The following is a 16,419-nucleotide window of genomic DNA, read 5'->3' as shown; positions in this document are numbered from 1 at the left end:
ATCTCAGATATACCCAATCAATCATGGGTCTCTAAATTCTTACGTTTAAACTATTTCTCTAGTAGAGACGCAATGGACCCGTGTGGCCAGAGCATCGTCCGTCTCGTTTATAGATACAGTTGATTATCAGTTAAGAGAGTTGGGTGACAAACTTCAACTTGACAGAAAATTCACATAACATATTTTCGAATATTTTTAGCAATAGCTACAATTATACTCACACAGAATTACCTGAATTAATGGTTTAGTAGGATCCACTTCAACTATTAGGTCCGACCTAATAAACTGACCCTCTATGTAAAATTGAACCTGTTTCTGTTTTTTAAATATTTCAATAAGAGCTTAATGCGAAAAAAAAAATGCGGCTCCGCAAAATCTATATGAAATTATTCTTAATGCCCAAAAACATACTACCAGTCAGGATAAATAGGAGGGTACATAGGAATCGCATTCTGATTCACCCACTGGATGCAGCCCGCCCTCTGCGCTGGTATGCACAAGCAACTATATTTGTTCAATTTTTAATACAATTTAACGAGAGTAACAAGTTTTGGCACTAACTAAAATTTGAAAAAAAAAAGTTGAACTTTCAAGCAAATCCATCACTCATGGTATTAAATAATTAAACACGTTTTTTTGACTGAAAGTAAAGAGCTAAATTAAAACATAAAACGAAAAGAAATTGTTAAGTATATGAAGGGGTTGCCCCCCCCCTCCTCAATACCTTGCTCTTTACGCTAAAGTTTTACTGTTTTCACATTATTTTTTTTTTTTTTAAGTGCGACTCCGGAAAAGCAAGGGCCATTTAATAAGAATAGGAAGCTATTCTAATAGCGCTAAACTTCTTTAGCTTGAAGAGAAAGTTATTGACGCGGGGGCAACCCCTTCATATGCGGAACAATTTCGGTTTGCTTTGACTTTTACCATTGCTCCTTTTACTTTCAGTTCAAAAAAAAAATTCTTATTCAATCCAAAATAAATCCAGTAAACATAAGAGCAACTGCTAATACGGCCAAAATGATGGTCTGTAGAGTTGAATTTAGCTCTAAATAAATGACGCAAAATTATAAACAAGTTAGACAATGGAAAAACATTAGAAAATTAAACTCCTATGAAAGAATTGTATCTAAGAAATTGGAAAATAGGTTTTGAGTGCTCAAGCAAGAAAAAAAAATAAAACATTGTAATATGTTTCTTATGCTTGTAAGTATAATGGAGTATCTACAAGTACACCAACTAGCATTAAGCTCTAAAATAGCTCTGAATTTAGCTCTAAAATAATTGACGCAAAATTATAAAACAAGTTAGACAATGGAAAAACATTAGAAAATTAAACTCCTATGAAAGAGTTGTATCTAAGAAATTGGAAAATAGGTTTTGAGTGCTCAAGCAAGAAAAAAAAAATAAAACATTGTAATATGTTTCTTATGCTTTTAAGTATAATGGAGTATCTACAAGTACACCAACTAGCATTAAGCTCTAAAATAGCTCTGAATTTAGCTCTAAAATAATTGACGCAAAATTATAAAACAAGTTAGACAATGGAAAAACATTAGAAAATTAAACTCCTATGAAAGAGTTATATCTAAGAAATTGGAAAATAGGTTTTGAGTGCTCAAGCAAGAAAAAAAAATAAAACATTGTAATATGTTTCTTATGCTTGTAAGTATAATGGAGTATCTACAAGTACACCAACTAGCATTAATGGCTGTCAATCGGAACACCGTGCTCACTGGGCCGCCGGGTCCCTTCATTCAATAATTTGGCATTCGAAATGTCCATTCATTCCATAGTTTGTATTATCACTTGTTTAACTTAGAAATCATTACGAAATACTTATATGGGTGCTAGGAAATATCTGAAAACGTTTGGATTTGAAATAAAAAATAAAAATGAACTTAATTTTATCTTTTTTGAAATGTGAAACGCCTAGATCCCCCCCCCTAAAAAAAGCCCGAGAATATTGCTCAAAACTGTAACCGATGAAAACAAAGAGAAAATACCCAAACTGGTTTGCTCTAACGAGCACATCGAAGATTATTTTTACAGATATGCTTTTAAATTTTTTGTAAGGAATTTCTTTTTCAGGCAATTTTTCTTTTGTGTCCGACATTGAGGAAGAACTTGTCTTTGAAGCGAAAGCAAGAGAGCACAGTTATTTTGAGTCACATGGGCGTACTGTCTATATGATGTATTAACAAAATTAGATGACGTCATATTCAAGGAAAGATATCACAAACTAATTACAACCACTGTTTGACGGAAAACATGACGTCACATTCTCTCTACAAGATGCACTCATAAGATAGGATGACGTCATATTATAAAGAAAGCTATACCCATAGAAGTAATGCTCGCGTCACTTCAGTTTTATACGATCCGTAGAAGAGAAATGTGATAGTCAGATAGAAGTACGTCAACACATTCAAATATAAAATTTTATACATCCCTTTCTAAGGTCCTCTTTTGAGTCAACATGGAGGAAGTTACTTCCGTTTCAAGTAAGTAAGTTATGGATTATTTAAAAAATTCAGGGTTTTATCAAATATTTGAAATTTCCTTTTCAGATTGTCTTTAAAGTCAACGTAGAGGAAGAAACTTCCGATTCGAGTATGTAAGTAACAAATAATTAAAAAAAAATTTAGGTTTAGCATAAAGCTAATATTTGAAATTTCCCTTTTCATTGGGCGCATTCCGCACCGCGATCATAATTGCTGATGATTAATTTTGTGGACTTAAATTTGTTCCACGCCACCGAAATAAACAAAAAAGGGACTCCGCAGAACAGTAATTTCTGTTCCGCGTTTGTATAACAATTAGTTATTTTTAATTCTAGTCGGGAGTTGAGTTAAAAATGGGCGGGACATAATAAGTCTTATCCGAATTGACAGTTGATAGAATTCCATACAATAATATACTTGAGAATTTTGAAATTAATGCGTATGAATATACTTTCTCATAGACTTTTTTTGATATTTCTTACTCATGAGGGATGATTAAAATTTTACACTTTTATACGGATATCTGCAGTACAAACCTCCAACGGTATATATCCAGGATTTTTGTTTCGGGGGGGGGGGGTAGGTTTAAGAACACATAACATTTTTTATATGTATGTTGTTATGTTTTCACGAGTCGGACACAACTTCCAGGGTGGGGGTTCAAACCCAGTACCCCCCTCCTAACTGAATGAGGCTTTGAAAACCAAACTACATGACTTGAAATTAGCTTACTACCGTATCTCAACGAAAATTCTTTGGCAATAGCCAGCATCTGACTAAATTTTAACTGAACTAAAAGTATCTCCATTCAGTGGAGTAAACGCTAACTTTTTGTGGATGCATATTTGTAGCATTTTAACTAAGTGGCTCTTCGCTAGACCTAAGCCTATCTAATAAAGGAGTTAGATGAAGGCTGGCTATTTTGTAAGCCTAATATGGTAAATTTTTTTTTTTTTTTTTACATTATTTAGCTTGGTACCAAGTGAACAAACTACTCAACAAGTGGGTCAATTATTGATTTTGATTGTAAGCCACCCCTAGTCTTCTATAACCAAATGAACTGTTACCAATATTTTGAATTTTCAAAATACATACCTAAAGTTCCCGGCCCAGACCGTAATTGATGATGATTAAACACAGATGAAACGTCCCTTCTCTTATCATCATTAATCACAAATGCTCGACGTGGAATGCACCCATTATGTCTCTTTTATGCCACCCCAGAGGAAGAAACTTCAATTTCGAGTAAAGAAAATAAAAATGGTCTGAGAAAAATGATTGTGCTTTAGTATATGACTAACACTTAATCAGGGTTGCCACCTGTAGCACGAAAGTGCTGTTTTGAACTATTTTATTATGTGTTGCACCGTAGCATACACTCAGGTTGCTAAAATAGCACTAAAGTTCTATTTTAGCACTATTACAGTCAATTTTTTGACTATAGCACCAAAAATCACTGTGTAGCATGCAAATTTGGGCAATCTTAGCACTTTAGGAACTGACCTTGGTGGCAACCCTGCACTTAACACTTATAATTTCCCTTTTCAGCTAATATTTTGAGTCAACACAGAGGAAGAAACTTGATTTTGAGTATACAAGTTAAAAATCGTTAAAGAAAATTAACAGTACTATAGTTTTTTTTTTCTAAATACGCGGCGCGAAGTACAATTAAATATCAGATTTGCCGCTAGTCTTTTAAATCATGGTTTTTAAATTACTATTGAATTTTCGGTACTTGGGCACTATATGGGCCTTTACAAGGAAACCAGTCACGAAAAACTCGTTTTTGACGGGTTAACCGCTATAGAGTAATTCAATGTTAGCGTGGTTTTCATTGCGTATACGATATTTAAACTGTTTTTTGGGGGTTTAGGGGGGGGAAGGTACCTAGGTTAGGTTAGATATTTAATATATGCTATGCTTTACAACTGTGCTTTTGTGTGTGATTAATGTATAACATTTTTCCAAATCTTACTTAATCCAAAATGGAGGAAGAAAATTTCATTTCGAGTAAGTAAGTTATAAATTATTAGAAATTTTTTATGCTTTTAGCAAAGGACAGATATTTCAAATTTCCTTTTCAGAATTTCTTTTGAGTCAACACAGAAACAGAAATTTAAAATTAGAGTTAAAAAGTTAAAAATCTTTTAAGAAAACAATTTTGTTTGGTATATGACTCATATTTGATTTTCTTTTCTTTTGTTCAGATTTCAGTTATTATCGAGTTAAGAACAAATTTCGACCAAATATGACAATATGACTATTGTATGTTAAGGTAAAACTAATATACTCGTTTTAAGTTAAAAATCGTTTCAAAACAACAATAGTGCTTTAGCAGATGACTAATACTCGATAATTCTCTTGTTCAGACTCTTTTAAATCAACGCGAGGAAGAAACCTTTTTTATCGAGCAAGTAAGTTATAAATCATTTGTAAAACAGCTTTCGACAAAAGTTCGTTGTTGAATCAATTCAAAGGCAGAAACTTCGAGTGAACAGTAAAACAATTTCGAGTGATTACTACTACTACTAACAACTTACCGCAGCACCAAGCCACCTGAGGTCAACACAGCTACGCAAGCTCCTCCTCCATCCTAATCTATTCAAAGCCTCTCTCTTAACACCCTCCCAGGAAGTTCCCATTTCCCTTAAATCTTGCTTTATGACATCCTCCCAACCCAACCACGGACAACCTGCTTTCCATTTAGCCCTAGACGGTTGGTCGAAAAGGACAATCTTCGGCAATCTGTCATCCTTCATTCAGAGAGCTTTAGTATATGGCTAAAAATTAATATTTCCTTTTTCCAGGTCTTCTTGTGGTTCTAGATATGGGGAGAACCTTTCTATCGAGTAAGTTGTAAATTACTTGAAAAGCAACTTAAGGGTTGCAGCAGATGACTTTACTATTTAAAATTTCCCGTTTTAGCTATTCTTTTGAGTCAACATCACAGTTTATATAATTATCCAGTATGATCTTTCCCTATCTCACCCATTATAAAAACCCGGACCGAGGTGCGAGTGCTCCAGAGAACGTTTTTGCAGATATAAACATAAACGTAATTAGATCTTTTCACAGGTAGACAAAGAATAATCACCTACGGAACAAGTACTGACAAAACCACTTGGCCGGCTCAACCAATAAGTGGACAATAAGTGCAGAAATAAGTTGGAGGAGCTTTTTGTTCGCACCGAGAATGAAGAGCCAGAAATCATCTGCGGTAAACTTACTGGATAATTATATAAACTGTGGTCAACACGGAGGAAAAAACTTCAATTTCGAGTAGGCAAGTTAAACATCATGTGAGAAAAACAATCTTGTTTAGCATATGACTGATACTTGATCTTTTTTTCCTTTTTTTTAAATTTAAGCAATTATGGAGTTTTAGAGCCTGTTTCAAGCATATAAGTTGTAAGCTATAAATAAAAGTTCAAATAGGGATAAAATCCTTTTAATAGACAGTGATGACGATAACAGTGATAGAAATTCACAAAAATACCAGATATTTCGGTCATATATACAGTGACCGTCATCAATAGTAAAACTCCTTTTTTTTATTTATCGTCATGGAAAGGCAGTGTGGTCTCCGAAATTATATAAGTTGTAAGCTATTTGATTAACCTATTTGTATTTTAGAGTAAAACTAATTTCTGTTATTTCCTGCTTTCGATTTCTTGCTTGTGTTAAAATTGAGGAAAAAACTTCCATTTCAAGTAAGAGCAAGAGAGCAAAATTATCATGAATCATGTTTTATCTATATAATATGTTATCTATATCTATATGTTTTATCTATATGATATGTTCGAAAAGTGGAATGACTGTCACTTTTAAAGGAAAACATCGCAATATAATTACATCACCTCTTTAACACATGGCGCAGTCATAAGATAGGATCACGTCATACTAAAGAGAAAGGTTATAACATGCAGTAACGTCATAACATCGACACGTCAGGACATCGACAAAATCGGTCAAAACATCGAACATTTTTAAACTTTAGTTTTTTGGGGTTTAGGGCGGAAAACGTACCTAGGTTTGGTTAGGTTACGTATGTAATATATGCTATGCTTTACCTCCACCCCCTGATGTGCTAATATATAGCCGAAATTTGTTTATAAACTATTATATACTTATTACTATTATATAAATTTATAAATTTTTTTGTCGATGTCCTGACGTGTCGATGTTATGACTGTCGACGTTCTGACGGGTAGCGATTGTGACTGTCGATATCCTGACGTGTCGATGTTATGACTGTCGATATTATAACTGTCAACGTTCTGACGGATTTTCCTTGTCGACGAAATGACGTTTAGTGCTCGTGACGATTAGATGAAATGGAAGCACCATGAAGAAAGCAATTTTAGATTAACGTTAGTAAGTTATAAATTAATTGAAAAAGACTGTTCTTAAGCATATGACTAATATTTGATATTTTTTTTTACGGTTCCCTTGGAGTCAACATGGAATAAACTTTAGTTTCAAGTAAGTAAGTTATAAATTATTTGAAAAAGATTGTTCTTAAGCATACGATTAATATTTGATATTTTTATTTTTCAGGTTCCCTTTGAGTCAATAGCTTTGAGTCAAGTAAATTATAAATTATTTGAAACAGATTGTTCTTAAGCATATGACTAATATTTAATATTTTTCTTTTTCAGGTTCCCCTTGAGTCAACATGGAAGAAAACAACTTTAGTTTCACGTAAGTAACTGATAAATTATTTGAAAAGGATTGTTCTTAAGCATATGACTAATACTTGATATTTTTCTTTTTCAGGTTCCCCCTGAGTTACCATAAAAAAAAACAACTTCAGTTTCACGTAAGTAAGTTATAAATTATTTGAAAAAGATTATTCTTAAGCATATGACTTATATTTGATAATTTTCTTTTTCAGGTTCCCTTTGAGTCAATAGCTTTGAGTCAAGTAAATAATAAATTATTTGAAACAGATTGTTCTTAAGCATATGACTAATATTTAATATTTTTCTTTTTCAGGTTCCCCTTGAGTCAAAATAGAAAAAAACAACTTCAGTTTTACGTAAGTAAGCTATAAATTATTTGAAAAAATTGTTCTTAAGCATATGACTAATATTTGATATTTTTTCTTTTTCGGATTCCCATTAAGTTAACATGGAAGAAAACAACTGTAGTTTCATGTAAGTAAATTATAAAGTATTTGAAAAACATTGTTCTTAAGCATATGACTAATATTTGATATTTTTCTTTTTCAGGTTCCCTTTGAGTAAACACAGAAGAAAACAACTATAGTTTCAAGCAATTAAGTTATAAATCAATTAAAAAAGATCAATCTTAAGCATATAACTAACAGTTGATCTTCGTCATTTTCAGGTCCCCTTAGAGTTCGCATGGAGGAACATAAATTCAGTTTCAACTAAGTAAGTTATAAATAACTTCAAAATTATTTTTCCTAAGCATGTGACTAATATTTGTTATCTTTCTTTTTCGGATTCCCTCTGAGCCTACATGGAAGAAAACAGCTTCAGTTACACGTAAGTAAGTTATAAATTATTTGAAAAGAATTTTTCTTAAGCATATGACTAATATTTGATAATTTTCTTTTTCAGGTTCCCTTTGAGTCAAGTAAGTAATAAAGTATTTGAAACACACTACTCTTAAGCATAAGACTAACGTCTAATATTTTTCTTTCTCAGGTTCCCCTTGGGTAAAAATATAAGTAAATAATTGTAGTTTCAAGAAAGTAAACTACATAAATTATTTGAAAAGGATTTTTCTTAAGGATATGAGTAATATTTGATAATTTTCTTTTTCAGGTTCCCCTTGAGTCAACATGGAAGAAAACAACTTTAGTTTCACACAATTAAGTTATAAATTATTTGAAAAAGATTGTTCTTAAGCATATGACTAATATTTGTTATTTTCTTTTTCAGGTTCCCTTTGAGTCAACATGGAAGAAAACAACTTTGGTTTCACGCAAGTAAGTTATAAATTATTTGAAAAGGATTGATCTTAAGCATATGATTAACATATGATATTTGTCTTTTTCAGGTTCCCTTTGAGTAAACATAGAAGAAAACAACTTTAGTTTCCCGTAATTAAGTTATAAATAACTTGAAAAAGATTGTTCTTAAGAATGTGACTAATATTTTAGAATTTTCTTTTTCGGGTTCCCTTTGAGTCAAGTAAATAATAAATTATTTGAAACAGACTGTTCTTAAGCACTTGACTAATATTTGATATTTTTCTTTTTCAGATTCCCATTAAGTCAACATGGAAGAAAACAACTTTAGTTTCACGTAATTAAGATATAAATTATTTGAAAAGGATTGTTCTTAAGCATATGACTAATATTTGAATTTTTTCTTTTTCAGATTCCCTTTGAGTAAAGATAGAAGAAAACAACTGTAGTTTCATGTAAGTAAATTAAAAATTATTTGAAAAAGATTATTCTTATGCATATAACTAATATTTGATATTTTTCTTTTTCAGGTTCCCTTTGAGTTATAAATTATTTGAAAAAGATTGTTCTTAAGCATATGACTAGTATTTGATATTTCTCTTTTTCATGTTCACTTTGATTAAACATATAAGAAAACAACTGTAGTTTCACACAAGTAAGTTAAAAATTATTTGAAAATGATTGTTCTTATGCATATAACTAATATTCGATATTTTTCTTTTTCAGGTTCCTTTTGAGTCACCATGGAAGAAATCAGCTTTAGTTTCACGTAAGTTATAAATTATATGAAAAAGATTGTTCTTAAGCATAAGACTAATATTTGATCTTTTTCTTCTTCCTGTTCCCACTTCGTGAACATGGAGTAACATGACTGTATTTTCAATTAGGTATTTTACAAATTATTTCACAGATATTAATCTAAAGAATAGGAAAAATAGTTGATTTTTTTTTTTCAGATTCTTTCTGCGTTATTTTGGAAGAAAAAAACTTCAGTTTCGCCTAAGTAACTTATAAATTATTTTAAAAAGATTGTTCTTAAGCATATGAATAATATTTAATTTCTTTTTCAGGTTCTCTTTGAGTTAACATGGAAGAAAACAAATGTAGTTTCACGTAAATAAGCTATGAATTATTTGAAAAATATTGTTCTTTTTCAAATAACTAATATTCGATATTTTTCTTTTTCAGGTTCCTTTTGAGTCACCATGGAAGAAAACAACTTTAGTTTTACGTAAATAAGTTATAAATTATTTGAAAAAGATTGTTCTTAAGCATATGACTATTATTTGATGTTCTTCTTTTTCAGGATCCCTTTGAGTAAACATAGAAGGAAACAACTGTAGTTTCACACAAGTAAGTTAAAAATTATTTGAAAAAGATTATTCTTATGCATATAACTAATATTCGATATTTTTCTTTTTCAGGTTCCTTTTGAGTCACCATGGAAGAAAACAACTTTAGTTTCACACAAGTAATTTATAAATTATTTTAAAAGGATTGTTATTAGGATTAATATTAGCATCTGATGTTTCTCTTTCTAAGGTTCCCTCTTATTCAAAATGGAATAAAAAAATTTTAGTTTCAAGCAAGTGAATTAAAAGTTATTTGAAAAAGAATATTCTTAAGCATATGAATAATATTTCATATTTTTTTTTTTCAGGTTCCCTTTGAGTCAACATGAAAGAAAACAACTTTAGTTTCACGTAAGTAAGTTATAAATTATTTGAAAAAGATTGTTCTTAAGCATATGATTAGTATTTGATATTTGTCTTTTTCAGGTCCCTTCTGAGTCAACATATAAGAAAACAACTGTAGTTTCACACAAGTAAGTTAAAAATTATTTGAAAAAGATTGTTCTTATGCATATAACTATTATTTGATGTTTTTCTTTTTCTGGTTCTCCCTGAGTCGACATGGAAAAAAACAACTTTAGTTTCACGTAAGCTATAAATTATTTGAAAAGGATTGTTCTTAAGCATAAGACTAATGTTTGATATTTTTCTTTCTCAGGTTCCCTTTGAGTAAACATAGAAGAAAACAACTGTATTTTCTCGTAAGTAAATAATAAATTATTGGAAAAAGATTGTTCTTCAGCGTATGACTAATATTTCATATTTTTCTTTTTCATGTTCCCTTTGAGTCTACATGGAAGAAAACAACTTTAGTTTCACGTAAGTGAGTTATTTATTATTTCTGAAAAATTGTTCTTAAGCATATGAATAATATTTGAAAAACCATATATGCCCCCAGGGGATAACTTACAACGCCTGCCCCCGGGCCCTGGGGGATTGTGTTGACCCCAGAGTTTTTGTTATATAATCTTTGAACTATTTTTAACAAAATGGCTATCTCAAAATTTTTATCGGATATATTTAGGGAAAAAGGGCGTAGGAGAGTGGGGGGGGACTAGTTGCCCTCTGATCTCTTTTGACTATTAAAAGTGAACTAAAACTTCAATTTCCAGTCAAATGAGCCCTCTCTGAAGTTTATACGAGCATCCCTTCTACAAGAACCATATATTTCTCCGGGGCATAACTTACAATGCCTGCCCCTGGGCCCTGGGAGGGGGGATTTCGACCCCGGAGCTTTCATTATATGATCTTTAAACTGTTTTTAACAAAATGGTTATCTCAAAATTTTTATAGGATGTATTTGGGGGGAAAAGGCATCGGGGAGGGGCTATTTACCCTCCGATCTCTTATGACTCTTAAAAAGTGAACTAGAACTTTCAATTTCCAATCAAATGAGCCCTCTGAAGTTTATACGAGCATCCTTTCTTTAAGAGCCATATGTGCCCCCAGGGCATAGCTTACAACGCCTGCCCCGGGCCCTGGGGCGTTGTGTCGACCCCGAAGTTTTTGTTACATGATATTTGAACTATTTTTAACAAAATGGCTATTTCAAAATTCTTATCGGATGTATTTGGGAAAAAGCGTGGGGGGGGGCTATTTGCCCTTCGATCACTTTTGACTCTTATAAAGGGCACTAGAACCTCCTATTTCCAATCAAATTAACCCCCTCTGCACTTTATACGACGGCCCATGCCACATGAAGTGCCTCTGGGAAAAAAAATAATAATAAGACATTGGAGCCGTATGGCGTTCACCATGGGCAACGCTATAGCGTTGCCTGATAATGCCAGGAAATGGGACTCCACCTGCACGGGTGAATTCATCCTCCTTACGGGTAACTTTTGTGGATAAATCGATTTAGCTAAAAATCTATGATAAGTAAAAGACTTTACAAAATCCACGCGTAGAAATTAGACGGAAATAAGAAAGCAAGACATACCACTAATTTCGAATAGTTCTGGCAAATTCCCACAGTGTAAAATTTCCCCTGGAATTTTATCTCCCTATGAAAAATGCCACAAGCATAAAATCCCCCCCCCCCGAAAAAAAAATATATGCATACTTCCCAATAACAAATACTATACATAAACAATAGGCAAATTTTGTAAATTGAAGACCTTTCCCCAGGGGCTTTGGGAGGGTCACGATATCACATAAGGCATATTTATTCGGCCTTTCAACTATGCTGAACAAATGGCTATCTCAAAATTTTGATCGGACGATTTTGAGAAAAAAGGGGCGTAGGAGGAAACCTAGTTGCTCTCAAATTTTTTTGGTCACTTAAAAACAGCGCTAGAACATTTAATTTCCGTTTAATGAGCCCTCTCACTATATTCTAGGACCACTGGGTCGATACGATCACCCCTGGGAAAAACAAACGAAAAAAAAACAAACAAACAAATATAAACGCGCATCCGTGATCTTTCTTCTGGCAGAAAATACAAAATTTCACATTTCTTCAGATAGGCGCTTGAAACTTCTACAGTAGGGTTGTCTGATACGCTGACTCTGATGGTGTGATTTCCATTAAGATTTTATGACTTTTAGGGTGTGTTTTCCCCTTTTTTGAAAAATCAGGCAAATTTTCTCAGGCTCGTAACCTTTCATGGGTAAGATTAAACTTATTGAAACTTATATATTTGAAATTAGCATAAAACTCTGATTTTTTTTTATACATCTATTGGTATCAAAATTCCGTTTTTTAGAGTTACGGTTACTATTGAGCCGGGTCGCTCCTTACTTACAGTTCGTTACCACGACCTGTTTGATAAGAGGGTATAACAATACATAGCAATAAATGCAAATGCTTTAAGATTACGATTAAAGAAAAATAAGTCAAAGCGATATTCTAGGCCTCGTCCCTCCTCCCCCAAAGTCTCAAGATTTGGAAACTAAAGTGACATTTATGAAAATGATTGGATGTTGTACTTTAAAATAAAAGAGCACTTACAATATATAGAAGCCTATATAGGATTTCTATTCTTGCGCAAAATTCACCCGCCAGACCCCCTCCCCACCCTCCTTGCTGGCATATAAGCAAATAGTTTTGTCCATTTTTCTAAATAGAATGGAAAATTTAACCTGGCAAGCAAAGATGATGGCACAAAGTTAGATTGGAAATAAGAGATACCAAAAAACAAATAACAAACTTACAAGCAAATCCACCATCCATGGTGTAAGAGGATTCAGCAATTCATAGCGATTCTTCAAATGCTTTAAGATTCTGATCAAGACTCGAATTGAGGAATGATGGGCAGATTCCTCAAACCATCGACTATTAAAAAAGAAAAACTAGCTTATTATAAATTTTTTTATTATATAAAAATCAATTTAATTTAGATTATGCTGATTTATGTTATGCTGATTTTCTGGGTAGCTGCTTTTAATTCACAGTTTGTCCACCATATTTTTTTTTTTAATTTCAGTACTATAGTTAAATCTTTAATGTACTCGTATATGAAATAATTACTAGTTGAAATATCTATAAGACCTGACAAATAATTTAACTAGCAATTAATTGCAATTTTTTATAAGTTCCTTCCTAATGGTGTTTATAGGGTCTAACTAAATAGTAAATGACAAAAAAAATCTTTAAAATTCTAAAATCTTTGAAACAAGAATTTTCGAATCTTTGTTGATAATGAAAAATATTTAGAATTGTAAATATTTAAAATACCAGAACTCGGGAAAAATAAACATTATAATTCAAACACAAAGCAAATGTGGTGGAACAAAAAATAAAATTATAACAAAATATTTTAAGCAAAATACAAATCAAAATAACACATAATATAGTTTCAAATAAAAAACATATAGTCTAGTGGGCAAACGTGGACTGAGGGAAACGACCAAAAAAAAATCCGTATGACATAAATTTTTTGTATATTATAAAGTAAGGAATTTTGTTATTGTTGAGTTTCTTTCAGAAGAGGCCATAGGCAAGAATGTCACCCTTTTAATAAGATCCCAAGTTCATGACTGAAATCCCAAGAACAAGGGAAAAATCCCAAAAAGCGGCAACCCTGGCTCATTATTATATATATATTATTGTTATATTGGAATTATATTATTATATGTATCGTATGAATATATATTATTATAATAATGGAATTATATTGGAAATCTCAAGAGCTAGGGGAAAATCCCAAGAAGCGGCACCCCTGGCTCATTATTAAATATATTATTATTATATTGGAATTGTACTGGAAATCCCAAGAACTAGGGGGGAACCCCAAAAAGCGGCAACCCTGGCTCATTATTATATATAGTATTATTCTATTGGCATTATATTATTATATATATCGTATGAATATATATTATTATAATATTGGAATTATATTGGAAATCTCAAGAACTAGGGAAAAATCCCAAGAAGCGGCAACCCTGGCTCATTATTAAATATATTATTATTATATTGGAATTGTACTGGAAATCCCAAGAACTAGGGGGAAATCCCAAAAAGCGGCAACCCTGGCTCATTAATATATATATTATTATTCTATTGGCATTATATTATTATATATATCGTATGAATATATATTATTATAATATTGAAATTATATTGGAAATCTCAAGAACTAGGGAAAAATCCCAAGAAGCGGCAACACTGGCTCATTACTAAATATATTATTATTATTATATTGGAATTATATTATTATATTTATCATATGAATATATATTATTATTATATTGGAATTATATTGGAAATCCCTGGAAATAGGAAAAATCCCAAGAATTGCAATCCTGGCTCATATGCCTACTGTTAAAAATATTGACTTCAATAATGATAGGTTTTATTATATAGGACCCTATCTAGATTATCAGGTTCAGAGAGTTTGTATGTTTGGCAGGTTTTCTTCAGCTAGTAAGACACTAATCTACGTCAGTTGCTACGATTTTGCAGAATATTTGTTCATTCGGGTTTCTATCTAAGTTGACGAATTGTATATATTATATTCTACTTCCTTGGTTTTTACTTGAAATTTCCTTTTCAGGAAAAACCATTGATAGAATATTTGTTAATTCGGGTTCTTATCTAAGTTGACCAATTGTATATATTATATTCTACTTCCTTGGTTTTGGCTACTTCCATTGTATATATATATATATATATATATATTCTACTTCCTTGGTTTTTACTTGGAATAGCTATTATAAATACTCATTTAATTTTTTCTGTCTCTTCTCATTTGATTTTAGTTATTTACATTTTTTCCCTTTTCTAATTGTTTCGGTTTAAACTTTTACACTTTTATCTCTTAGTCCCATTTTTTAACTCGTTTTTGAAATGGAATAAAAAGCAGAATTTTTTCTCGAGAATCATTGAATATAAGCAAAACAAGCGGGCGTAAAACGGATTCGTTTTTACATAGCATAGATATATCTAAGTTATAAATGCATAAATAAAAAATGTCGGTGGGTTGAACAGACACCATGTAAAATCCGTCTTGCCCTCCTCGCTTTCAATTATATTCATAGCAATTATTTGGGAAAATCCAATTATTCCAGGGAGTATAAACCTTAAAATTGAAAAAGATATTTTAATTTTTTTTCGTTTCGAGTGAATAAGCAAATATTTTCCCCAGTATTATTGTCAGAGGAATTTTTTCTTAGTCGAAAGAGCGAGAAAAAAGAAAAAGAATAACACATTTTTAAGGTTAGAAACATGTCATGGGGGTTTATTATTTTTTTTGTTTATTATATATTGTTTCCAGGTAATTCACTGAATCTTTCTGAGAGAGTTCATTAGCAGGGTTCATTCAAAGTCTTGTGTTGTAAATTGTCTTCTTCAATAATCCCTAAATGAAAGTTGAATTTCTAATGAAGGTGGCATACACTTGTTCTTCTTCCAATTGCAAAAGAAATATTGTTGAATTTAAGGTTATATACTTGATTGGTCATATCTCCCCATATTTTTTGTTTATTACGGGTTTATTATTTTTTAGTTACTTTGTCAATATTTTGAACAGTAGGCATATGAGCCAGGATTGCAATTCTTGGGATTTTTCTTATTTCTTGGAGTTTCTAATATGATTCCAATATAATAATAATATATATTCATATGATAAATATAATAATATAATTCCAATATAATAATAATATATTTAGTAATGAGCCAGGGTTGCCGCTTCTTGGGATTTTTCCCTAGTTTTTGAGATTTCCAATAAAATTCCAATATTATAATAATATATATTCATACGATATATATAATAATATAATGCCAATAGAATAATAATATATATAATAATGAGCCAGGGTTGCCGCTTTTTCGGATTTCCCCCTAGTTCTTGGGATTTCTCTGACGGTTCTGACGGTTACTCTGACGGTTCATAGGGGCTTATGTCATCATAAGGTTACAAACATGTCATTACAAACATGGAAACCCCTATAACACATGATATTTAGGCCTTATAAAATAAAAACACAAAACTAAGTCATTTAGTGATGTAGCGGTATTAAAATTAGAACAAGCAGAAAACGACTCTTATTAGAAGCCAAACTTAAAACAAAGAGAACTTAACGTGAATGAAAAAATTAGCCGGTTATTTATTTACTATTTATATGTGTATACAGATTATATATACGAGGCGTTTTTTTTTAAGTAAGGTCCGTTTGAACAGGAGTACAC

General features: G+C 31.6%; 1 protein-coding gene across 1 annotated transcript in view; it reads right to left on the bottom strand.

Annotated features, from left to right (window-relative positions):
* LOC148948339 (interleukin enhancer-binding factor 2 homolog) overlaps window positions 1-16,419 on the bottom strand; it is a 67,743-nt gene that overhangs the window by 15,969 nt on the left and 35,355 nt on the right. Inside the window, exon 5 of the mRNA XM_089094297.1 lies at window positions 12,945-13,065. Coding sequence (XP_088950423.1) covers window positions 12,945-13,065 — 121 coding nt within the window. The remainder of the gene's footprint in view (window positions 1-12,944; window positions 13,066-16,419) is intronic.

Source organism: Artemia sp. Qi Xiang Cuo, chromosome 9 (assembly GCF_049724085.1).
Source record: "Artemia sp. Qi Xiang Cuo chromosome 9, ASM4972408v1, whole genome shotgun sequence".
Taxonomy (NCBI): domain Eukaryota; kingdom Metazoa; phylum Arthropoda; class Branchiopoda; order Anostraca; family Artemiidae; genus Artemia; species Artemia sp. Qi Xiang Cuo.
This window is presented reverse-complemented; position numbering and strand designations above follow the sequence as displayed.